The sequence below is a fragment of the Pogoniulus pusillus genome, chromosome 11 (genome assembly GCF_015220805.1).
Source record: "Pogoniulus pusillus isolate bPogPus1 chromosome 11, bPogPus1.pri, whole genome shotgun sequence".
Taxonomy (NCBI): domain Eukaryota; kingdom Metazoa; phylum Chordata; class Aves; order Piciformes; family Lybiidae; genus Pogoniulus; species Pogoniulus pusillus.
In genome coordinates, this window is record NC_087274.1 from 13,289,433 (window position 1) to 13,314,050 (window position 24,618).

Here is a 24,618-nt window from a genome sequence, read left to right on the forward strand (position 1 = left end):
CAAAAATCCCTCCCCAGCCTTCTTGTTGGCCTCTTTGGGTATTGGAAGGCCACTATAAGGTCTCCCTGGAGCCTTCTCTTATCCAGTGAACTGGGTGGGATAGAACCTTCCTCCTCTCAGCCTAGTCTCTGTTAGCCCAAGGCTCAGGTTTGCGCCCTGACCACTGGTGCTGAGGTGCCCAGAGCAGTGTTGTGAGGAGCTTGCAGCCACATGTGCAATCCCCAATTTCACAATGTCCTCAGACGTTGGGGCTGAGGTCCCCTCTGTATTTTCCTGCATTGCCACAAAGGCTTGGGGACCTTTTCTTCATGCTGGCTATGTGGCAGCAAGGTGACAGTGCTGCAGACTTTCCTGGCTGGTACAAGCCTGGTGCTTGGGAGTGGGTTTGTGACCATCACAAGTGGACATGAGATCTGTCAAGGCCAATCCATACCTAATGGAGCCAAACTAGCAGTGGGTAGATTCAGATAGGACGTTAGAAGGAAGTTCTTCACCATGAGGGTGGTAAGACACTGGAACAGGTTGCCCAGGGAGCTGGTGGAAGCCTCATCCCTGGAGGTGTTTAAGACCAGGCTGAATGTGGCTCTGAGCAACCTGATGTAGTGTGAGATGTCCCTGCCCATGGCAGGGTGGGTGGAACTGGATGATCTTTGAGGTCTCTTCCAGCCCTGACAATTCTGTGATTCCAATGCAAGTAGCAGGAGCTTGGGCTCTGCTGTCACTTTTCCCAGGTTGGAGAGGATGATATTTTGAGATCCTGCCCAGCCCAGCCCATTGCAAGGTGCTGCAGCTGCAGTCTCTTGCAGTGTTATCTTCAGTGGAGGCTGACTCGAGATGACCTTCTCGCCACAAACACATCAAAGAGGCTTGATCTGTCCCGCAGATAGAAGTCAAGAGAGGGCAGGTATGGCTGCAGCAGATCCCATGATCCCAGTTCCTTGGCCCTACAGCTTCTTGTGGTTGTGGATGTGTGCACCTCATTTCCTTTGCCAAGACTGGGGACAGTGGGGAAGCAGAGGGGAAGATGAGAGCAGAGCAGGATGCAAGGTTGGCTTTGGGACTGGCAAGGGTGGCCAGGAGGCAGTGATGAGGTGGTGCTGCACCAGGAGCATCTTCTCTGCTCTACAGCAGAAATGTGGCAGTGCTCACCTCCTCCCACTTAAGTAAGGGCCTGGCATACTTAACTGTCTTCCTTCTTCCTCTTTAGGAGATGAATTAAAATGCAGCACACCACGTGCACAGAGGACAGGATCTACCACGCACTGGAAAGATGCCTGCATGGGCTCAGCAGAGATGCTGTCTCCAGTAGATGGGCTGGTAAGTGACCTGTTAATGATGAGCTGCTGCTTCTGTCTCTTCATGATCTGCCTGGGCACCTGGGTGAGAGAGAACAACTGGAATTTTGGAGGGCTTTCCAGCATTCGAAGTTAGAGGTGGCATCCAACCTAGTCAGTCTTATCACAGAGTCATAGAATGGTTTAGGTTGGAAGGGACCTCAAAGCTCATCCAGATCCAACCCTCTGCCATAGGCAGGGACACCTCCCACTAGAACAGGTTGCTCAAGGCCTCATCCAACCTGGCCTTGAACATCTCCAGGTAGGGAGCAGCCACAACCTCCCTGGGCAACCTGTGCCAGTGTCTCACCACCCTCACTGCAAAGAACTTCTTCCTAACATCCAGTTTCAATCTCCCCTCTGCCAGTTCAAACCCATTCCTCCTCGTCCTGTTATTACAAGACCTTGTCAATAGTCCCTCCCCAGCCCTCCTGTAGCCCCCTTCAGATACTGGAAGGCCACTCTAAGGTCTCCTCAAAGCCTTCTCTTCTCCAGGCTACAAAGTCTCAACTCTCTCAGCCTGTCCTCATAACAGAGCTGTTGCAGCCCTCTGAGCATCTTCATGGCCTCCTCTGGACTGAGTCCAACAGTTCCATGTCCTTCTCGTGTTGGGGGCTCCAGAACTGCACACAATACTCCAGGTGGGGTCTCAAGAGAGCAGAGCAAAGGGAGAGAATCCCCTCCCTTGCCCTGCTGGCCGTGCTGCTCTTGCCGCAGCCCAGCACACAGTTGTCTGGGCTGCATCATGCTGCTGGCTCATGTTGAGCTTTTCATCAACCCAGACCCCCAGGGTCCTTTCTTCAGGGCTGCTCTCCACCACCCAGCCTGGAGTTGTGCTTGGGATTGTGCTGACCTTTTCTCTTGCAGCAGGAGACAGACCAAGACGCTGAACAAGCCATGTGAGGTCTTTACAGAGATGTAAAGACTCAGCAGATGTTGTCTGTGAGAGCTGGAGAGAGGAGGAGTCTTTGTTCCCAGGAGGAAGGGCTCCTTTGTGCAATCAGGCAGCCTTGCCTTGCTTTGATGCACAGGATCCTCAGAAGGCCAGGGTGTAATCTCTGCTGCATTGTCAGAAACAAGCCTGGAGATATTGTTATCAGCTTCGTTTCAATCTGCATCAGATACTGTGGTGGCCATAAAGAGGTGGGGTATGTCCAGAGGGATTTGGGGTGGCGCTGAGGAGGGCAGAGCAGTGATGAGTAGAAGGCATTTTTGAAGGTCATTTTGACCTCTCTTCTTTATGCTGGCACTTGTGGGCTGCAGTCACATCTCTCCCAAATCCTCTTGCAGATGAAAGAGATGAAGGGAATTTGGGGGGTTGTCAGATTCTGATTTCCTTTTGATCTTTCCACCCTCTCTGCTTTGCTGTTAACTTATCATCGAATCTCAGAACGGTTTGGGTTGGCAGGGACCTTAAAGATCATCTAGTTCCAACCCTCTGCCCTCAAAGCCTCAGCCAGCCTGGTCTTAAACACTTCTAAGGATGAGGCATCTACAACTTCTCTGGGTAACCTGTTCCAGTGTCTCACCACCCTCACTGTAAAGAACTTCTTTCCAATGTCCAATTTAAATCTACTCTGCTCTGGTTTGAAAGCATTGCCTCTTGTCCTGTCACCACAGGCCCTTCTCTGAAGTCCCTCCACAGCTCTCTTGCTTGAAGCTGCTATGAGGTCTCCCCAGAGCCTTCTCTTCTCCAGGCTGAACAACACCAACTCCTTCAGTCTGTCCTTGTAGGAGAAGTGCTTCCACCCCTCTGATCATAGAATCATAGAATGGTTTAGGTTGAAAGGGACCTCAAAGCTCATCCAGTTCCAACCCCCCACCACAGGCAGGGACACCTCCCACTAGAACTGGTTGCTCAAGGCCTCATCCAACCTGGCCTTGAACACCTCCAGGCAGGGAGCAGCCACAACCTCCCTCAGCAACCTGTGCCAGTGTCTCACCACCCTCACTGTAAAGAACTTCTTCCTAACATTCAGTTTCAATCTCCCCTTGTCCAGTTTAAACCCATTCCTCCTCATCCTGTCATTACAAGACCTAGTCAATAGTCCCTCCCCAGCCCTCCTGTAGCCCCCTTCAGATACTGGAAGGCCACTCTAAGGTCTCCTCAAAGCCTTCTCTTCTCCAGGCTGCAGAGCCCCAACTCTCATAGCCTGTCCTCATAACAGAGCTGCTGTAGCCCTCTGAGCATCTTCATGGCCTCCTCTGGACTGGGTCCAACAGTTCCATGTCCTTCTCATGTTGGGGGCTCCAGAACTGCACACAGTACTCCAGGTGGGGTCTCACCTTCATGACCTCCTCTGGACCCTGTAGGAGAGGTGCTCCAGCCCTCTGATCATCTTCATGGCCTCCTCTGGATCCTGTAGGAGAGGTGCTCCAGCCCTCTGCAAGGTATGCAAACAGCATCCTACCTGCTGCCAAACACTGGAGCAATCCAGTCCTTTTCAGCACACACATTCCTCATACCCACTGGAGTGACTCCAGCTCCACATGCTGTAACATCACCTTGGGTCTTGGTTCATGCAGCTAGAACCAGGGTTCCTGGGTCCTTTTGGTCTCCCCCATGTTCTGGGAAACAGGCACTGAAGTGTGACCCACATTGCCAGGTCCTGGCAGCGTGACCTTGCCTTTGGCAGTGTTACAGCACGTGGCCGAAGGAGTCCATCTCTCTGAGGGCTCCATTGTGCACCACATAACTCACCTCTGCCTCTCATTACAATCAATCAGTTCCCTTGTCACTCACACAGCTCTGCCCTCCTCTAATCCCAGCCCCTCAGCGCTGCTGTTTGTCTCTGGGTTGCCTTTAAACAACGACTTTGTAATTTTTCTGGCTCATTAGCAAAGAGCAGACTGTGCAGGGCAGGGGTTGGGGGGTGGAGGGGGCTCTGCTGGAAGCAGCTCTGCTGCCTGCTGCTTCCTTATTCCTGAGGATTTCCACTTCCCCCCCACCCCCACCCCGTGCCCCATCTCTCTACCCTGCTGCTTTTCATGTGGGTTTTGTGGGGCTTGGCAGAGGGAGCTGGCATTCCTGGGGGATCTCAGGCGTTCTGCACATCAGAAAGTCCTCTTTCATCACAGCTGTTGGTGCTCTTGCCAAGCAACTCCAGTGCGACCAGTGAAGCCCATCTCCACATTCACTGCTGGATGTGGTGGTAATGGCTCTGTTGTGCCCCAGCCCCTGGGTTATACTCCTCCAGGACAGCCCCCGGGACAGTGCTGCTTGGCCAGTGCTGTCACTGCTTCTCTATGTGGGCTGTCACCTGCTGGCTTCCGATGGGCTTGCTTTGAAGAGCTGCTGTTTGACCTCCTGCCTCCTTGCAGTTCACAGGATCACAGGATATTAGGGGTTGGAAGGGACCCAAGGAGATCATCAAGTCTAAGCCCCCTGCCAGAGCAGGACAATACTATCTAACACAGATCACAGAGGAACACATCCAGACAGGCCTTGAAAGGCTCCAGAGAAGGAGACTCCACAACCTCTCTGGGCAGCCTGTGCCAGTGCTCTGGGACCCTTACAGTAAAGAAGTTCTCCCTTGTGTTGAGCTGGAACCTCTTTTGCTGCAACTTACACCCATTGCTCCTCGTCCTATCCCAGGGAGCAGTGAGCAGAGCCTGTCCCCCCTTCTGGCAGCCTTCAGATACTTATAAACATGTATCAAATCCCCTCTAAGTCTTCTTTTCTTCAGACTAAAAGCCCCAGGTCCCTCAGCCTCTCCTCATAAGCCATGCCCTCCAGTCCCCTCATCATTGGAGTAGGAAGTGTGTGTGCACCAGGACAGGTGAGGGGTGACCTGCTGGAAAGCAGCTCTGTGGAGAAGGAACTGGCACTGCTGGTGGGCAACAAGTTTCTTGTGAGCCAGCAAGGTGCCCTCAAGGCCAAGAAGGCAAATGGTCTCCTAGGCTGCCATGAAGATGAGTGTGGCCTGCAGGTCAAGGGAGGTTATCTTCCCCCTCTACTCTGACCTAGTCAGAACACATCTGAAGTGCTGGGTCCAGTTCTGAGCTCCCCAGTTCAGGAGAGACAGGGAACTACTGGGGAGAAGCCTGTAGAGGCTACAAAGCTGCTGAGGGCCCTGGAGCAGCTCTGTGCGGAGCAAAGGCTGAGAGCCCTGGGGCTGAGAGCCTGCAGAAGAGCAGCCCCAGCGTTCTAAGCAATGCTCAGCAAGAGCTGAAGGAGCTGGGGCGGGGTAACAGACTGAGGCCAGACTCTTGTCAGTGGTGCCCAGTGCCAGGACAAGGGGCAATGGGCACAAACTGAAGGCCAGAAAGTTCCATCTGAACAGGAGGAGAAAGCTCTTTGTTGTGAGGGTGCTGGAGGTCTGGAGCAGGCTGCCCAGAGAGGTTGTGAAGTCTGCGTCAGTGGAGAGATTCCAACCCCAGCTGGCCATTTTGATCCTGGGCAAGCTGCTGTGGCTGCCTTTGCTTTATCAAAGGGGCTGGGCTGGATTCTGTATTTTGTTACTCAGTAACATGCACACTTTAGTGAAAATGCAGCACCATGCACAGATGCACCTGCAGCCCTTGGCAGTGTGTCCTCTTGCTTCTCAGAAGCAGAGCAGAAGTATTTTCTTACTCCCTTCCCCATGTCTCCAGCAACTATTTAGTTATTGCTGCCTTGCACTAGACCCAGGCTGTTCCTCATGGCAGGGATCTGTTCCTCATGCAGTCGATGCCTCCTTCCATCATCTTCTTCACCCTGCTGGATCCTTCTCCTTTCTCACTTTAAACTTCTGTTATCACTTCTATTTCCCATTTTCTCTGTTCTCCCTTTCCTCTTGCCTTTTCCATACATTAGAGCAGCAGAGAGCACATCAAAGCTTTGTGGGCTGAGACCTTGCTAGAAATCTGTTCCTTTTAAAATGATTTCATGCTTTATTTTCACATGATAGTTTCACAGGAGGTTGCTCCAGAGCTGGTGAGTAATTGTTTCCCATGCTTCCTTTCCCCCTACAAAAGTGACTGAATAGCTGAGGTCTGTAAAGTCAGCAAAGAGAAGTGTGAGTGCTCTGACCATCAAATGGGGATAGCCTGGAAGAGTCGGTTCAGTTCAGCCTGGAGAAGAGGAGGTTTCAGGGAGATCTTAGAGCAGCCTTCCAGTACCTGAAGGGGCTGCAGGAGAGCTGGGGTGGAGTGAGAATTCTGACAAGGGCAGGACAAGGAACAATGGCTTTGAGCTGGAAGAGGGGAGATTGAGACTGGAGGTAGAAAGAAATTCTTTCCAGTGAGGGTGGTGAGACATTGAAACAGGCTGCCCTGGGAAGCTGTGGATGTCCCTTCCAAGGCCAGGTTGGATGAGGCCTTCAGCAACCTGAACTAGAGGGAGGTGTCCCTGCAGTAGGACACTGCAGTGGGTTGGAACTGGAGGATCTTCAAGGTTCTTTCCAACCCAACCCATTTATGAACCTATGATTTTTTGGAGGAACCAAATGAAAAGTTAATTGTAGAGGAAGAAAACCACTTTGTGTCTTCCCAGTGAGAGGTGAAATGAGGAGTCTTTGGTGAAGGAGAGTGTTTGCTTTGGGTCTGGCTGCTGGTGCTGATGAAGATCCTGTACTGTGGAGTTGGAGATGTGAGAAGTGCTGAGAGATGGTGGTGGATGAGGAAATGTGGACAGGGACTGGAGGCTGGCAGTGGATGGGGAACTGCTGGAGAAGCTGTAGAGCAGCCTGAAAAGTGTGAGGGATGGGAAGCAGCTGTCTCTGTCATGAGGCTGCATGTGGAGCCGGAGGATGAAGGATGCTGGTGAGGGAGGATGGATGAAGGATGCTGGTGAGGGAGGATGGGTGAAGGATGCTGGTGGGTGAGGATGGATGAAGGATGCTGGTGAGGGAGGATAGATGAAGAATGTTGGTGAGAGAGGAGATGAAGGATGCTGGTGTGGGCGGATGGATGAAGGATGCTAGTGAGGGAGGATGGATGACGGATGCTGGTGGATGAGGATGGATGAAGGGTGCTGGTGAGGGAGGATAGATGAAGGATGTTGGTGAGAGAGGATAGATGAAGGTCAATGATGAGCTGGAGGAGGAGTGTTTAATGATAAATCTCATGTGGTGCCCAGTGAGGTTGGTCTGCTCAGCTCCCATGGGAAGAAGCCTAAGATCCTGCTCAGTTGCATTCAACTAAATGCCATCCTGGGGAACACCCAGCAGTCTGCTGTGGGGATCTCCAAGCCTGGTCACCAAGTAGAGAAGTGCAGTGTATGACACGCTCCAGCTCCAGGTGCAGAACTAAGGTGTGCTGGTTACTAAGCTTGCCTGTTGTAACCTTTGAGCTGCTTTCTCCAGGCTTGTGCTGGCTTTGTCACTCAAGTCACTGCCCAGGCTGGGCAGAAGTGTTTGAGATGGCTCCATCCCTGGCAGGTGTTGCTATGTCCTGTTCAGGGGGCTTGGATATGGTCTGCTGGCAGTGTGGCATGTCCAAAGGGGACGCTGTGACCGCAGGTCTTTTGCTGTCATGTGTGCTTTGGACGCCTCCAAGCCCTTCCTCTGGCAAAAATCACCTTCTTGTGGGGAGGAGGAAATGGTGGGAGCGGGAGGAGGAAATGATGGGAGCAGGACTGGGGGAGGGAGGAAGCAGAGCTATCTGCTGTTCAGCCCTCCAGCTGCGGCAGTGCTGACGGCAGCAGGAGGCAGTGCCCAGCCCGTGGGCGAGGGCAGCTGGGGCGCCTCGCTTCTTTTTCCGACCCGACCCCAGCGAAGAGGAGCGGAGGGGAAACATCAGCCGCCGAGCTCAGGAAGGAGCTGCATGGGGAGGAGGGCTCTGCGTGTACTTCTCAGAAAAGAAATGGCAAAGCCTCATCCTTCTGAGGCCGCCCACGGCGCTCCTCTGATAGCCATCGGCGCTGTGCCCGGTTCTGCCTGCTGCGGAGGCTCCGTGGCACCTCTGCCCAGCGCTGGGGACCTGCTCGGAGCCTCTGCTGTGGGCTTTGCGCTCCCAAAGGGAGACTTTCCTTTGGGTCTAGGTCATATTTAGCTTGGAGTCGAGGAGGCTAAGAGGTGACCTCGTTAATGTTTACAAATACGTAAGGAGTGAGTGGCAGGAGGCTGGAGCCAGGCTCTGCTGGGTGATGCCCAGCGACAGGACAAGGAGCAGTGGTGGAAGCTGAGGCATAGGAAGTTCCATGGCAACATGAGGAGGAATTTTTTCCCTGTGAGAGTGACAGAACCCTGGAACAGGCTGCACAGGGGCGTTGTGGAGTCTCCTTCTCTGGAGATATTCAAGACCTGCCTGGATGTGTTCCTGTGTGATGTGCTCTAGGTGCTCCTGCTCTGGCAGGGGGGCTGGACCAGATGATCTTTCAAGGTCCCTTCCAGCCTCTGATATTCTATGATTCTATGATTCTATGTTTGGCTCAGTCTGTGTCATGTAGGATGTGGTCAGCAGGACCAGGTTGGTGATTGTCCCTTTGTGCTCTGCATCGGTGAGGCAGCATCTCGACTATTGTGTTTGGTTTGGGGCCACTCACTTCAAGAAGACACTGAGGGACTGGAGTGTGTCCAGAGAAGGGCAACAAAGCTGGGGAAGGGTCTGGAGAACAGAGATGGGGAGGAGCAGCTGAGGGACCTGGGGCTGTTTAGTTTGGAGGAGACTGAGACCTCATTGCTCTCTATAGCTGCCTGAAAGGAGGTTGCAGTGAGGTGGAGGTTGGGCTCTTCTCTCAAGTAGGCAGTAAAGGAACAAGAGAAGGCTTCAAACTGCATCAGGAGGGTTTAAGGTTGGACACCAGGGAAAAAAAAATCACTCCAAGGGTTGTCAGATCTTGGAACAAACTGCCCAGAGAGGTGGTGGAGTCTCTGTCCCTGGAGGTGTTTAAAAGCTGTGCAGGTGTGATACTTAGGGATATGACTTAGTGATGGACTTGGTAAAGTAAGGTTGGTGGTTGGACTTGATGATCTTGAAGGTCTTTACCAACCTAAATGATTCTGTGTTTCTCTGCAGGGATGAGCACAGTTTAGTCCTGTTTTTGCTGCATCCCAGCATGTCCTGGCCAGGGCTATGATGTGCTCTAGATGTTGCTGGCAGATAAATCTGACTCATTCCTCATGGATAAACAGAAAATAAATAGCAGTGGGCCACTCTTTTAGGAGCAAAACCGGATGGATGAGTGTGAGAGCAGAGTGGGTGTCAGCAGCTTGCCAGCTGTGGGGCTTCCCACTGCCCTGCTGAGAGGTCTCCAGTGCCTCCAGTGCCTCCGGTGCCTCCGGTGACCAATTTGTTAGATTTAAGGGCTGGAAGCTGAAGTCTTGGTTTGTGCCAGGTGCCTCTTTAAAAGCTGATCTCCACAGTGTCAAGAGCTGAAGCTCACCCTCCAGCTCCTGCATGGACCTGTCACCTTTAAGGTGCTGAGCAGCTTCTGTGACTTCACTACTGCTTCCCTCAGCCAGCATGCACCTGCTGAGCTCTGCAAACCCTTGCTGTGTGCTTAGGTGAGTGAGAAGTGCTTCCCCACCAGCAGAGACTTCCCAGCACTTGTACAGCTTGATGGAGAGGGGGTGACAGAGAGCACAGCTCCTGCTTGCAGTGCTGGTGGAGAGCATCCCTCTGCTTCCCTGGGGGACGCATCCCAGAGCACCCCCAGGCTATGTGCTCCCTGCAGATCTGAGGCCTCACCTACATCTCATAGTCAGAAATGGATTTTTTGGGAATTAGAGAACAAGTTCAAATTCCAGGAGAAAGTTTAGTTGAAAGCCTCTCTGTGCCCTTGGTGTACATAGAATGGATTAGGTTGGAAGGGACCTCAAACCTCATGCATTTTCAAGCTCCCATAGACAGGGACACTTCCCACTTGAACAGGTCACTGGAGGCCTCATCCAACCTGGGCTTGAACACCTCCCAGGGCAACATGTGCCAGTGTCTCACCACCCTCACTGTAAAGAACTTCTTCCTAACCTCTAGTTTAAATCTCCCCTCTGCCAGGTTAATCCCATTACTCCTCGTCCTGTCCTTACATCCTACCCAGGACAGGGATGGTGCCTGGTGTGGTCTGATGCTGCTGGTTTGCAGCATAACTGGCACAGTGGAATGGATCCAGGCTGGACGGCTTGCCTTGTGCTGCTCTGTCCTGGTGTCCAGTGCTGCTCCTGAGTTGTTCCTGTGATATTTGGCCTGACCTGGCATAGTGGCTTCATTTACCATCACACCAGACATCTACTCAGGACTGCTGAGATAGAGCAACATCTGCAGAGAAAACTTTCTGGAGCTGTTTTCTCATCTGGCTGCAGCCTTTCCCTGGCCTAGGAATAACACAAATGCTGCTCTGCCCTTCAAAAAGGGTCCTGGGTGCTACCAGCTGTGTCCTGGGTGGGCACAGGACATCTTCAGAAGGATGATGAAGGACAAGTGCAGGAGGGTAGCTCCTTTGTGCTTTTACTATCACCTGGGGCTTTTGTTCTGCCCTGTGTCCATTAGGAGCACCACCAGCAGTGTCCAAATAACTTGTTTAGTCTGGACACAGAGAATATAAGTGCAGGGATTAGCTCTGCTCCCAGTGCTTGGAAAGTGGGAGAGAAGGGAATTCCCACCCATATCTGGATCTGCTGATGCCTGGAGGTGCTGGACATTCTACTTTGCTGCCTGGTCTTTGTTTATTGTGTCCAGGATTTCCAAGCAGTATTTTGTTCTTAACACTATATTTAGGAAGGATGCAGCTGCCTTGGAGTGTCTTTGCTTAATGCTTTGCCAAATTTAGGAGCTCAGACTCCGGCAGCCTGCTTCCTCTCAGCATCACTTGGCTTAAACCCAAGGTGATTCCACTGCCTTCTTGTGACCATGAGTTGAACAAATTCTGCTTATAGAAAGTTAGGCAACTCCAGTTGGACTTTATGATCTTGGAGGTCTCCTATGATTCTGTGCCTGTCCTTGTCCTTGTGCTTCAGCAACACACTTCCCGTACCCAAAAACAGGTCAGAGGACTTAGATCTGAATGATATTTGTGAGACCCTTCCCTTGTCCTTGCTACCTGCTCATCCCCAACCCCTTCACAGCCGCAGCTCCTCCCCGGGGAAGCGGCTCCTGCCCTGCCCCATTCAGCGCAGAACAGCACAGGCAGCCGCTGCCGCCGCAGCTTCCTCCTCCCTCGCTGGCAGCGAGAGGAAGGAAGGATGGAGCCCTCCGTGTGCTGCGTGTTTGCTATGCGGTCAGGATCGCGCAGGAAGCGGTGATCTCCTCGCCTGGCCGTGGACCTCCGCGGAGCTCAGCTCTCACAGCCCTGCTCTGCATGGCCAGGCTTCCCAGCGCAGCTGCAGCGCAGTCCAGCACGGTGGGGCTGGAAGTGACCTCTGGAGATCATCCAGTCCAACCTCTTGCTCAAGCAGGGGCACCCACAGCAGCTTGCCCAGGAGCACAATGGAAGCTCTCCACAGATGAAGACTCCACAACCCCTCTGGGCAGCCTGCTCCAGTACCTTCACAACACGGAAGTTTCTCCTTCTGTTCATATGGAACCTCCTGGCTTCCAGTTTGTGCCCATTGCCCCTTGTCCTGGCACTGGGCATCACTGACAAGAGTCAGGCCCCAGCTTCTTGCTCTCCACAGGTCCTTTAGCATTGCTCAGATCCCCTCTGGGGCTGCTCTTCTGCAGGCTCTCAGTCCCAGGGCTCTCAGCCTGTGCTCCTCACAGAGCTGCTCCAGGCCCCTCAGCAGCTTTGCAGCCTCCACTGGACTCTCCCCAGTATTTCCCAGTTTCTCCTGAACTGGGGCACCCAGAGCTGGTCCTAGCATTCCAGACATGGCCTCACTAGGTCAGAGCAGAAGGGGAAGTGAACCTGCTGGCCACACTCTTCTTCATGCATCCCATTTCACCATTGGCCTTCTTGGCCACGAGGGCACACTGCTGGCTCATGGGACAATTGTCCACCAGCACTGCCACATCCTAAGCCATGCTGAGACTTGGCTTTGTGCTGGCTGATGGAGGTAGCTCCGAGGAAGTCTGGAGCATCACTGCCTTACCAGCTCACTGTGACTTTCTCCTCACTGACAGGTTGTTCTTTGGGTGTCAGGAGACCCAGCAAGTTGCCAGAGGTACCAATTAAGAGTTGCAGCTGTAATTAGCATCAAGTCCCTCTGAGCTTCTTGGAAACTTTCCTGCAGGATCTTTCCCTGCTGGATGTTGATTCATTGAAAGCAAAAAGTTGGGAGGCAGCAGGGGAAGGCTCTTGCCCTGTTAAGTACAAGTGAGGCATAAGGCCACAGGAATGGTGTCTGTCCTGGGAAGCAAATCCCTGCTCATGATGGGGACAAGTAAAGGTTGATTTTGCAACCTTACCACTAGTTCTGCTTGCTTTGGCATCATCACTCTCCCAGCTGGGCCATGGCTGACCTCTCCCCTGGCTGAAATGCATCTTTAACACCTGAAAGGTGTGTGAAGGTATTTTTGTGGCATTTACATGTCTGTGTGTTCATTGCATTTGTAGCCTTTGCAACTGGGAGTAAGACTGAAGGGACCCTGTAGATGTGTGATGCAGACCACTGTCCTCTGGCCAGCTCATGGCATTGTTTCTTCCTCATTGGCTCCAAGGTGACAGCCAGCATGCGTAGGTTGGTGGTTATGTTTCTGTGCCACCTAAAAGAGCATGCACATGAAGAGCTGTTGGATTGGTGTTTGCATTCCCTCTCCAATCATCAGCCCCACTTCCCTGCTGTGAGGGATGCTCTGCTTTTCTTAGCTTTGCTTTTGGACCTTGACTGTGAGCTTGGAAGAGACTCCATGCCCACAATTCCTGAACTGTGCCATGGGCTGTAGCCAAACTGGGTGATGTTTGTGCTGCATCAGTTCCTGGTGAAACAATCCATGGCAGTGCAGGATGGGGGAGATGCAGACTTAGACCTTCCTCAGATACTTGTTAGGCTTGAGAACTTCCCCATAGTCTTTCTCCATGGGGCTGTGTGCAGTGCCCATGTTCCTGGGAGGAGAAGCAAGTGGAGGAGGAGGAGGAGGAGGAGGAGGAGGAGGAGGAGGAGGAGGAGGAGGAGGAGGAGGAGGAGGAGGAGGAGGAGGAGGTGGTGCTGCTGCTCCCTCCTTGGTCTGTAGATCCTGCTCCGTGGAGCCAAGCACCACGTCCTCCCCTGGGATGCAGAGCTGAGATGAATGGAGCCTCAGCACAGATCATTTCCTCTAAGACCAGCTGGGAGGTGGCCCTGAGCACCAAGAAAAGCAGCGGGAAACACCTTGGGCTATTGTCACTGGAATGGTCCCAGCAGTGAGAGGCAGGTGCCTGGGCATGGAGGGCAGGGGGGTTTCAGTCAGCTGGGGGGAAGGACTCTTCCTCCCTTAGTCCGGCAAATCTCTTGGTGGGGTTTTAATACATTTCATGGTGCTAAGAGATGGGAAAAAAACGGAGGTCAAGCCTACAACAATGATGGACATTGTTGGACAGAGAAGGACAACAAGGCTGGTGAAGGGTCTGGAGAACAGGGCTGGTGAGGAACAGCTGAGGAACTAGAGTTGTTTAGTCTGGAGAAGAGAAGGCTGAGGGGAGAGCTTTTGCCTCTCTACAGCTTCCTGAAAGGAGGTTGGAGTGAGGTGGGGATTGCTCTTTTCTCACAAGGAACAAGAAATAGGACAAGAGAAAATGGCCTGAAGTGGCACCAGGGGAGGTTTGGGTTGGACACCGCAAGAAATTTCTTCCCTGAAAGCATTCTCAAAGCCTGGCACAGGCTGCCCAGGGAGGTGGCTGAATGCCCATCCCTAGAGGTGTTTAAAAGCTGCAGAGATGTGGTGCTGAGGGCCATGGCTTAGCAGCAGCCTTGATAGAGTCACAGAATGGTTGGGCTGATGATCTGAAAGGATTCTTCCATCCAAAGCGAGTCTGTGATTCTGTGACATGAGCCCTGACTGGCACAGTGCTGATGTGAGAGTGCATCTTCAGGGTGTGGGAGCACCTCAGGAGTGGTGCAGCTGGAGGGGGTTGGGTGTGTGTGTCTGCTGGGGAGCTGGATTTTGCAGTGCTCCAGTGAGTTGTGGTGGGGTTGGTGCATCTGGGGGCATTTGAGCCTGGGGGCAGCAGGGTAAGTGGTCGCACTGCTGGATCTTCTGTGCTTGGGATGAGTTAAGGTGGGTATCATCCTGTGCCAAGTGCATCCTTCTTGCCTCTGCAGCAGGTATGCAGCCATGCAGGCATCTCAGCAAGCCTGCCTCTGTCAGGGAGAAGATCCAGGCTGATTGCCTTGGGCTGCATAAGCAAGAGCACAAAGATGCTCATGTGCAGAGTGATTCTGCTGAGATAAGGCCCAGTTTTAGAGATTAAATCTGTCCAGTACAAGAGTGGGAGCAGTTTTCTTCTGCTGGAGCCTGACACAGGCGGTGGACACCTTCACCCTGACCCCTTCTCATTGTTCATCCATCCTGTGACCTTCTGGAAGGTGGCTGTGAGTGATGGTCTCTGTCTCCCTGCAGCTGGGCTGTGCCTGAACTGCTGGAGCCTGCAGGAGCTGGTGAGCCGAGACGCCAGCAACTACCTCATCCTTGTGGAGAAGATCCTCAGCAAGGCCAAAGAGGTGAGTCAGGGGCTGCTGAGGAGGGCTTTGAAATGGTGTCTGCTCCAGGACTTGCCCAAAGTGGAGTTTTGCAGAGCTTGATGGCTGATTTGGGGTTGTGGTAAGGCACCGCTGGAGCACCAGAGCTTGGGGTTGGGTGATGCTGGGTCAGCAGCTGTGAAAGGCTGGTGGGAGCAGCCCTGTGTGTCCTGCTGTTTTTCAGCATGTTGGAGCTACAAGGGAAAAGTCCAGCTCTTATTTCATGGAATCCTTCAGGTTGGAAAAGACCCCTGGGATCAGCAAGTCCAACCATTAACCCTGCTCTGCAAAGTTCACCCCTAAACCATGTCCCCAAGCACCACAGCTAAACGACACTAAGACACATGCAGGGATGGTGACCCAGCCACCTCCCTGGGCAGCCTGTGCCAGTGTCTGACTACTCTTTAGCTGTGAAGAAAAAATCCTAATGTCCAGTCTCAAGCCACTCTGTTGCAGTTTGAGGCAGCACTGCAGATCCATGGGGAATGGGTTTAGTTTCCTAATTGCTGCTTGGTGCCTCGTGGGGCCAGTCCAAGTTGTAGGGCTACAGAGATGAACCTGAACGGCTCCAGACCTTATCATAGAATGGTTTAGGTTGGAAGAGAAATCAAAGCTCCTCCAGTTCCAACCCCCTGCCATAGGCAGGGACACCTCCCACTACAACAGGTCGCTCAAGGCCTCATCCAACCTGGCCTTGAACACCTCCAGGTAGGGAGCAGCCACAACCTCCCTGGGCAACCTGTGCCAGTGTCTCTCCACTCTCACTGCAAAGAACTTCTTCCTAACATCCAGTTTCAATCTCCCCTTGTCCAGTTCAAACCCATTCCTCCTCATCCTGTCATTACAAGACCTTGTCAATAGTCCCTCCCCAGCCCTCCTGTAGCCCCCTTCACATACTGGAAGGCCACTCTAAGGTCTCCTCAAAGCCTTCTCTTCTCCAGGCTACAAAGTCTCAACTCTCTCAGCCTGTCCTCATAACAGAGCTGTTGCAGCCCTCTGAGCATCTTTGTGACCTCCTCTGGACTGAGTCCAACAGTTCAATGTCCTTCTTGTTTTGGAGGCTCCAGAACTGCACACAGTACTCCAGGTGGGGTCTGAGAAGAGCAGAGTAAAAGGGCAGAATCACCTTCCTTGCCTTTCCTCCTGTGTATGCTGGGAGCTGCTAGTCCAAATCAGAGCAAACTGAAGGTTTCCTGTTGTTTTAGATGGAAACTTTGCCGTGGCCCTGCCGGGCTTCCTGCAGAGCCAGGAGTGGAGCTGGAACACTGAGGACACAGGCAGGGCTTGCAGTGTGCAGCAGTCTGGCAGGACACAGCTGGGTCAAGCACTGCAGGGAGGTGAAACAGCAGCAGGGCCCATGGTGTCAGCCATGTGCTGGAGAAGCTCAAGGCATCGTCAGTCATGCAGAGTCACCTCAGGCTGGGGCTGGGAGGACCTTGGAGGAATCCCTTGATGTGGCAGGAAAGAGCAATGTGCTTCCTAAACCCCCAAAGCGCTGGGCTAAAAGCTGCCTTTCCTTTTGGGAGGAAGAAAGGCTGCCCAGCTGCTGGGCTGTGGAGCTGGTGCCAGTTAAAATGGGCACAGTTTGGTTTAATGGCTGGAATTGAGCTAGCTGCAGATGGTGATTTACTGCATCGGGGTGTACCTGTGGGTTGGTTGTGCTTCATGCCGTGCTTATGGCCTAGGGGACACAATGTCTGCAAGCCTTGAGCCATCACTGGGTGAAATATGGTGAAATAATTCTGCTGGCTGCTCACTGGCCAAGGCTGGGACAAAAGGATGTGGTTTGCACTGTGCTGCTGAGCTTGGCAAGCTGCTTGCAGGGGCTGGGGGCCTGCTCGCCTTTCCCACCTGCCTGATGGGAGCTACTCCCATAAACTTTCACAGAATAGTTTGGCTTGGAAGGGATCTGAAAGACCAATTCCATGGACAGGGATACCTACTAGACCAGGCTGCTCAATGCCCCATCCAGCCTGGCCTTGATCACTACCAGGGCTGGAGTCTCCATGACTTCTCTGGACAACTTGTTCCAGTGCCTCACCACCCTTGTGGGGAAGAATTTCTTCCTAATATCTAATCTAAATCCAGGCTCTTACACTATGAAGCCATCTCCTCTCATTCTGTCTCTACCTGCCTTGATTAAAAGTCCCTCTCCAGCTCTCCTGTAACCCACTTGAAGCACTGCAAGGACACCAGAAGGTCTCCCTGGAGCATTCTCTTCTCCAGCCTCAACAAGCCCAACTCCCAGCCTGGCCTCACAGCAGAGCCCTTCCAGCCCTGCCAGCATTGCTGTGGCCTCCTCTGGCCCTGCTCCCACAGGATCCTGTCCCTGTCTGTGCTGAGGACTCCAGAGCTGGCCCAGCACTGCAGGGAGGGTCTCAGCAGAGCACAGCAGAGGGGCAGAATCCCCTCCCTGCCCCTGCTGCCCACACTGCTGTGGATCAGCACAGGACATGGCTGGGACTGGGCTGGCAGTGCTCAGTGCCAGCTTGGTGTTGAGCTTCTCATCAACCAGCACCCCCAAATCCTTCTCCTCCTTACAACTCTGGAAGGATCAGAGGCCTGGAAGCTTGGCCAGATCTGGGCTCTTGAGGGTGAATACAGAGCAGCAGTCTGTGCCCATCTGCCTTTCCCAGCAGGTGTGTTACTGGGGCTTTAAAGGATACTGTGCCATGGAGACAAGGGAATCTGCTGGGGATGTTGCGCCGTGGGTCGGGTGCTTGGCTGCACTGACGGGGAGTCTTCTGCTACTTCCAATGCTGTGTTTGGGTAACAGGCCTGGCAAGCAGCCCAGCTGACCCTTCTGGCTGTTCCCTACAGGTGCAGGAGAAGTGTGACTACGCTCTCGTCACGCCCCTGGCTCTGCTTTTCTACTCTGCCGTCCTGTGTGTAAGTCCTGAGGCTGCTGCACCCAGCTCGACCCCAGCCCCTCGGCAGACTCGGGGGTCTGCAGCCCTGCAGACGTGTCACCAAAATTGGGGTGGCTTTCATCTGCATCCCCACAGCTGGCTTTGATCAGCTCATCTCCAAAACCAGTCCTGTGGAAACCTGCAGGGATGAAGGCCAGGCAGGCACTGCAGAAGCTGAGAGAGGAAAAGAAAGGAGCTGCAGTGGTTTTAAGCTTTTTATTTCAAGATGGGCTAATGAGAGAGGGAGATGGACAATGTCTCTGTGCAGAGCAGGCACATTTTGGCCCTCACCCTGTAGACTTGTGCACAATATGTAGGCAACAATACTGAAAAGGAGCAGAGCCTTCACAGGAAGTGAGGGGGGGGTTTAATTCTAATTATTATCAGCACAATGCATCCTTATCCTCAGGAAATCACTGCTGCCAGCTCCTGCAAAGCACAGGCTGTGAGGCCGCTCATCCCTATGCATCTGGGCTTGGGGAAAAGAAGTTCATAGATAGGCTCTGGCATGTGAGCCACAGCCAGGAGCTGGGGAAGATAGACAGAGCTTTGTCAGAGCTCTGCCCACTGTAGAATCATAGAACCAAAATTGCTTCTGTTGGAAGAGACCTCTCAGTCATCCAGCCCAACCTAGCACTTCCATGGCCACTAAACCATGTCCCCAAGTGCCATGGCCACATCTTTCTTGAACACTTTCAAGTCCCCAAGGGATGGGGACTCCACCACCTCCCTGGGCAGCCTGTGCTAATCCCTGACCACTCTTGCAGCAAAGAATTTTTTCCTCATCTCCAACCTAACCCTCCCCTGGCACAATTTCAGTCCATTTACTCTTGTTCCATCACTTGAGACTAGGGAGAAGAGGCCAACCCCCACCTTACTGAAATCTGCTTTCAGGGAGCTGCAGAGAGCAATGAGGTCTCCCCTCAGCCTCCTCTTCTCCAGACTAACCACCCCCAGCTCCCTCAGCTGCTCCTCCCCAGCCCTGTTCTCCTGACCCTTCCCCAGCTTCATTGCCCTCACATGCTCCAGCCCCTCAATGTCTTTTTTGTAGTGAGAGGCCCAAGAGAGGGATCCTGTGACCCCTCCCTGTGAGAGGCTGAGATGTCATGAGGTGAACCTCTGCTCCATTCCACCTGTCCTCCCACTCCCAACCCAGGCACTCAGATTTCACACGCCTGTGTCCTTGCTCCCTTTCTAACCATGTGTCCCCATCTCACACAGGCTCCTCACTTCCCACCAGACTCTGACCTGCTCCTGAAAGCTGCCAGTATCTACCACAGCTTCCTGACCTGGCCTGTGCCCTACTGCGACATCTTCCGCGAGCTGCTCACCTTCATCAGCAACGAGCTAAAGGCTCCTGGTAAGTGCCCATGCTCAGCCATGGAGTTTTCTTGTGCCACTTCCCCAAAACCACCTGCTGCTACCACTGCCCTGTATTTGCTTCCAAGACTCTCCTGGTGTTGCTACCTCATGCTCCACTCCAAGAATCCCTTGAATGTGGTGTCCACATTTATCTTGGGCATCCCAAGCCTCAGATTTGCCAGGAGGTGAGGACCTCTTGCCTGCAAGAGTTGGACCTGTTCACTCTGGAGAAGAGAAGGCTCCAGGGAGACCTTAGAGCAGCTTTCCAGTACCTGAAGGGGCTACAGGAGAGCAGGGGAGGGACTTCTGACAAGGGCTGGGAGCAGCAGGACAAGGGACAACGGCTTTGAGCTGGGAGAGTGAGAGTGGAGATGAGGAAGAAATTCTTTAGAGTGAGGGTGGTGAGACACTGGAACAGGTTGTCCAGGGATGCTGTGGATGCCTCCTCCTAAGAGGTGTTCAAGGCCAGGTTGGAGATCTGGGCTAGTGGAAGCTGTCCATGGCAGGGGGGGGTTGGAACTGGGTGATTTTGAAGGTCCCTTCCAACTCAACCCACTCTATGATTCTATGACCTCTGCCTTCCACCCTCTAAATTATTTTCCTTGCTGATCCTACATAGAATGAGACCAAATTCCTCTGGAGGAGCAGAGCAAGGTTGTATTTTTGGTGGCTGCCTGGTGTGAAAGGTGGTGGGAGCATCCTAGGGGACTTCCAGCTCTGCATCAGTGTGAATTAACAAAATGTGTGTTTCTTGGCTGCCTTCCAGTCTGGTGAGTCTTTTCCATGGCAGAGCAGTGCTGACTGCTCCTGCCCAGCCCTGGCCTTTGTTTGAGATGCTCAGTCTGAGGTGCTCAGTGGTGTAACTGGGGTGATAAGAGTAGGTCCATTCATTAGCATCAAGGTGACTGGAGCCTGCGAGCCTGCCCTTGCGTGGAGAATGCCACAAGGCTGAGGGACTCCCCCAGCTCTTTCTTTACAGCTCAGACACTACCTTGTGACATGGCTTTGGGCACATCCAGCAGCAGTGCTTCTCTTAATTAAGGACTCTTCCTAGATGTCCTGTTGTTCCCACTGGAGCAGCTCTTCCAATTATTTCTAAAAGACTTTTTTTTTTGCTAATCTCCTGATCTTTTGGTGGCCTACAGAGAGCTGGTACAGAGCAGATCTCAGCCCTTGTTTGGTGACGCAGCAGGACTGGCTCTGAGCAGAGCTTAGGAGGCCTTGAATGGGTATGGAGGTTGTAGCTGAGGCTGGAGGTGCTTCCTCACGTCCTCAGACCAGGCAACTGCTTTGGAGAGCCCTGAGTGGGATGTGAAACACAGAGTCTCCATCGTGCCAGCAGTGTCCTGCTGAGAGCATGGGATCATAAAAAAGGTTGGGTTGGAAGGGACCTTAAAGTTCCAACTCCCCTGCCATGGGCAGGGACACCTCCCACTAGCCCAAGTGGCACAAGTCTTCAGCCAACGTGGCCTTAACACTTCCAAGGAGAGGGCATCCACAACTCTCAGAGGACATCACTCAATGATCTCAAAGGTCTTTTCCAGCCTGGTTAATTCTGTGTGGCATCCACTGGATGAGGCACTTAGTGCCATGGTCTGGTTGACTGAATAGGGCTGGGTGATAGCTTGGACTGGATGACCTTGGAGGTCTCTTCCAGCCTGGTTGATTCTATGATTCTGTTTCAGTGTTTCACCACCACCTTTCTGAGGGGAGGTTGTAGATGCAAACAAAATGAAAGATGCTTTCAAAGGAATACAAAGATTTTAAGGCCCCCAAACCCTCTGCACTTTTGGCACTGGTTTGGCTGCTTTACCCTCAGCTCAAGTGGCCATGGCCACCAGGCAAGGTCTGGTTGGGCAGCAGTGCTGCATCCAGCCTCTAGCTCAAATCTGTGGGGCCAGCATAGACGTGGAGATGCTCATCCCACACTGCTGCAGCTGTGGACTTCTCCAGCTGCTTCCTGGTCTTTTATTGCTCTTATACAAATCAGAGCTGTGTTTCACAGACTGCTGGGAAAGCAGTGCTGGGAAGGGGTGAGAGGGGTTGGAACATCCTGCTCATGCTCTTGTTGCCATCACCACCATCAGTGTGGTGCTGAGGGACATGGCTTAGTGGTGGTGAGATTATGAGTTCTAGGTGAGTGGTTGGACTTGACCCAAAGGTCTCTTCCAACTTTGACACTTCTGTGTTTCTATGATCACAAGTGCCTGAGGCTGTGCAAGCTGCGGACTTTGGTCCAAAAGCTTGGGCAGATGAGATTCCCCCATTCCTACCAGAAGATGCTGGGTGGGAGGTGTTGGCTTGCTGGGGTTGGTACTACTCCTCACTATGGCCTCTTCCCACAGCTGGAGCCAGCCTCACAGGATGTTAGGGGTTGGAAAGGACCCAAAGAGATCATCGAGTCCAACCCACCTGCCAGAGCAGGACCATACAATCTAGCTCAGGTCACACAGGAACACATCCAGACAGGCCTTGAAAGCCTCCAGAGAAGGAGACTCCACAGACTCTCTGGGCAGCCTGTGCCAGTGCTCTGGGACCCTTACAGTTAAGAAGTCCCCCCTTGTGTTGAGGTGGAACCTCTTTTGCTGCAATTTACACCCATTGCTCCTTGTCCTATCCCAGGGAGCAAGTGAACAGAGCCTGTCCCCCACTTCTGACCCCCAGACCTCAGATTTTATAAATCATTTATTAAATCCTCTCTCACTCTTCTCCAGACTGAGCAGCCCCAGGTCCCTCAGCCTCTCCTCATCAGGCAGTGCTCCAGTCTCCTAAGCATCCTCGTAGCCCTCCGCTGGACCCTCTCCAGCAGATCCCTGTCTCTTAAAGCGGGGAGCCCAAAACTGAAGGCAGTGCTCAAGATGAAGTCTCACCAGGGCAGAGTACAGAGGGAGGAGAACCCCTCTACTGTCTGTGTGTCTGCTGGACACACTCTTCTTAATGAACCCCAGGATCCCACTAGCCCTCTTGGCCACAAGGGCTCATTGCTGTCCCACGGATGTTATCCACCAGCACTCCCAGGTCCCTCTCCACAGGGCTGCTCTCCAGCAGACCACCTCCCAGTCCGAACATGTCCTCTGCTGGTAAGCTGTTCAGGACCTTACACATCTCTTCCACAGCCTCTGTGACCTGCCACGAGGCTGAGGCAAAAGCTTTTTATGGAGATGAGGGTAAAGGTTAACTGAGAACAAGCTGCTGTCAGCATCTGCCAGGAAAGGGATGGCTTTGATCTGCAGCCTGGGGCTGGGGCCTCTGCAGGAGGGGGCAAGGCTGCTGTCATCAGGGGAGCTATGGGTCAGCATGAGCTGCATGTGGGTGCTGGACCCTCACTGTGGGTGCTGCTCCTGGGCTGCTGGGAACCAGCTGGCATGTAGTAGCTGCAGGGATAAGGCTCCTGGATCTTGCTGATGCCAGAATATCTTTCCCAACATGTACCCCAGTTCTGCTGCATGGGGGTGACATGGACTCTGCTGCTGCCACCCAGGCCAAGTCCATCTGAGGCTGCCCAGCTGGAGCTCTCGATGGCATCCTGGGAACAGTCACAGAGAGACAGGAAGGGCTGTGGGCTGCTTACTCCAGCCTCCTGCTGAGGCTGGTCTGGGCTCCAACACTGCAGGAGGGAAGGTGGCAGTGGTCTGCTGTCCCTGAGTGAGATCTGGAGCCTGGCGGCTAAAGCAAGTGGCAGCAGCTGCTGAACATCATCCACAGGATTCACATCAGCAGTGGGGCAGGAGGGACTGGGGGTGGAGCAGCTCTCCTGTCCCATCTCCCATTCCTACCATTCCAGGCTTTTATCCTTCATGTCCTAAGGCTCCATGGCTCCTGGGCTAGTCCCTTTAGGCAGTGGCTGTGCCTTTTCCCCATAAACCCTTTTGGTGCTGCCATGCCTGCTTTGGGCATGACCTAGTTGAGGTCAACACCACATGAGGAGACAAAGTCAGTGTGCTCCTGGGGCAGAGCAATCTGTGCTGGTTCCAGGTCTCATGTCCTCTTCTCTCTTTCCCAGGAATCTCTTTCCAGAGGCTAGTGAGGACTGAGCAAGGCCTCCCTGTGAAGAACTACCAGAGCTCCACTGTGTAAGTGTGGCCGTGGGTGCCACTGGTACCAGAGGCTGCCCAGGGAGGTGGTGGAGTCCCCATCCCTGGAGGTGTTCAAGAAACATGTGGGCATGGCACCTGGGGACATGGTTTAATGGCCATGGTGGTGCTGGGCTGATGGGTGGACTGGATGGCCTTAGAGGCCTTTTCCAACCCAAACAATTCTGTGATCCCCACGATCTCACACTGCTTAAGCAGCAGTGGTGCTGTGGGGAGCAGCATCTCAAAGGTGTAGCGGTGGGTGCTGGGGAGAAGAGCTGCACACCTGGGCTGAGCTGTGGGAAAGGACTGGAATTTCCATAACTATGGGTTAGGATCTGTGGGGTCCCCATGCTGGTTATCCTACAGCCCTGCTTACTGTAGGGCTGCAGACATGGGTGAAAAGAGCCAGGAAAGGCAATGTCTGTTCCACAGGGAGCTGCTGATCTTGGCACATGTTGGAGAACAGCCAAGGGACACTTTGGTCTGCAGCCTTCCAGTACCTGAATGGGGCCTGTAAGAAAGCTGGAGAGGGACTTTGTACAAGGGCTTGTAAGGCACTATGGGAGGAGAGGGAATGGATTGAAGCTGAAAGAGGGGAGATTTTGCCTGGAAATTCTTTCCAGTGAGGGTGGTGAGACACTGGCACGGGTTGCCCATGTAGATAATGGATGCCGCTCCCTGGAGGCGTTCAAGGCCAGGCTGGATGAGGCCTTAAGCAACCTGGGCTAGTGTGAGTTGGGTTGGAACTGGGTGATCTTTAAAGTCCCTTCCAGTGCAAACTGTTCTATGAACCTATGTTTGGGAGCCACCTCCCTAAAGAGGGTCAGAAGTGATTGCACTGCAGCTCTGGGTGCAGCCACACCTTGCACCTTCTCCAAGGGTCGAACCTTTCCTCCTGCCAGGGCACCTAATTTGTGAACAGGAAAATGAGCCTAGGCACTATGTGCCCATCCTGGCTGCAGTGCCAGCCCCAGGGGCACTCCTTTGTGTGGAGCCAGCTGCCCTTGCTGCAGAAGAGGTGTGCTGATCTTTGGCTTGCCCACTCATGCCATCTGGATCTGCACACGCCTCCCAGCCAGCTGCTCTGGCACTGCTGTGATGCTTTCCCAGTAAAGCTCTGTTGCTCTAGGTGCTTATACTGGTGCAACTAACATTTGGACTGGATGATCTGGGAGGTCTTTTCCAACCTAAACGATCCTAACTGCAGCCACGGGTGGTGGTGACTCGCAGCAGGGTGGCTCTATTTGCATAAAAAAGCCCTGAGAACCTGGCTCAAAGCTCTACACAAGCTGAACTTTGGGCTTGCTGAAAGCTTGTGCCTGTTGCCTGAGCTTTCTAGGACCAAGCACACCACAGCCCATCCTTAATCCAGAGTCATTCTTGCTCAGTGAGGTGGACATGTTGCCCAACAATGTGGTTGAGGCCC

At 53.3% G+C, this 24,618-nt stretch overlaps 1 protein-coding gene across 1 annotated transcript in view; it reads left to right on the forward strand.

Annotated features, from left to right (window-relative positions):
- The first annotated feature begins 1,220 nt into the window (after positions 1 to 1,220).
- Positions 1,221 to 24,618, forward strand: part of PIK3R5 (phosphoinositide-3-kinase regulatory subunit 5) — a 35,646-nt gene continuing 12,248 nt past the window's right edge. Inside the window, exons 1-5 of the mRNA XM_064151777.1 lie at positions 1,221 to 1,317; positions 14,727 to 14,827; positions 17,666 to 17,734; positions 18,976 to 19,114; positions 23,120 to 23,189. Coding sequence (XP_064007847.1) covers positions 1,221 to 1,317; positions 14,727 to 14,827; positions 17,666 to 17,734; positions 18,976 to 19,114; positions 23,120 to 23,189 — 476 coding nt within the window. The remainder of the gene's footprint in view (positions 1,318 to 14,726; positions 14,828 to 17,665; positions 17,735 to 18,975; positions 19,115 to 23,119; positions 23,190 to 24,618) is intronic.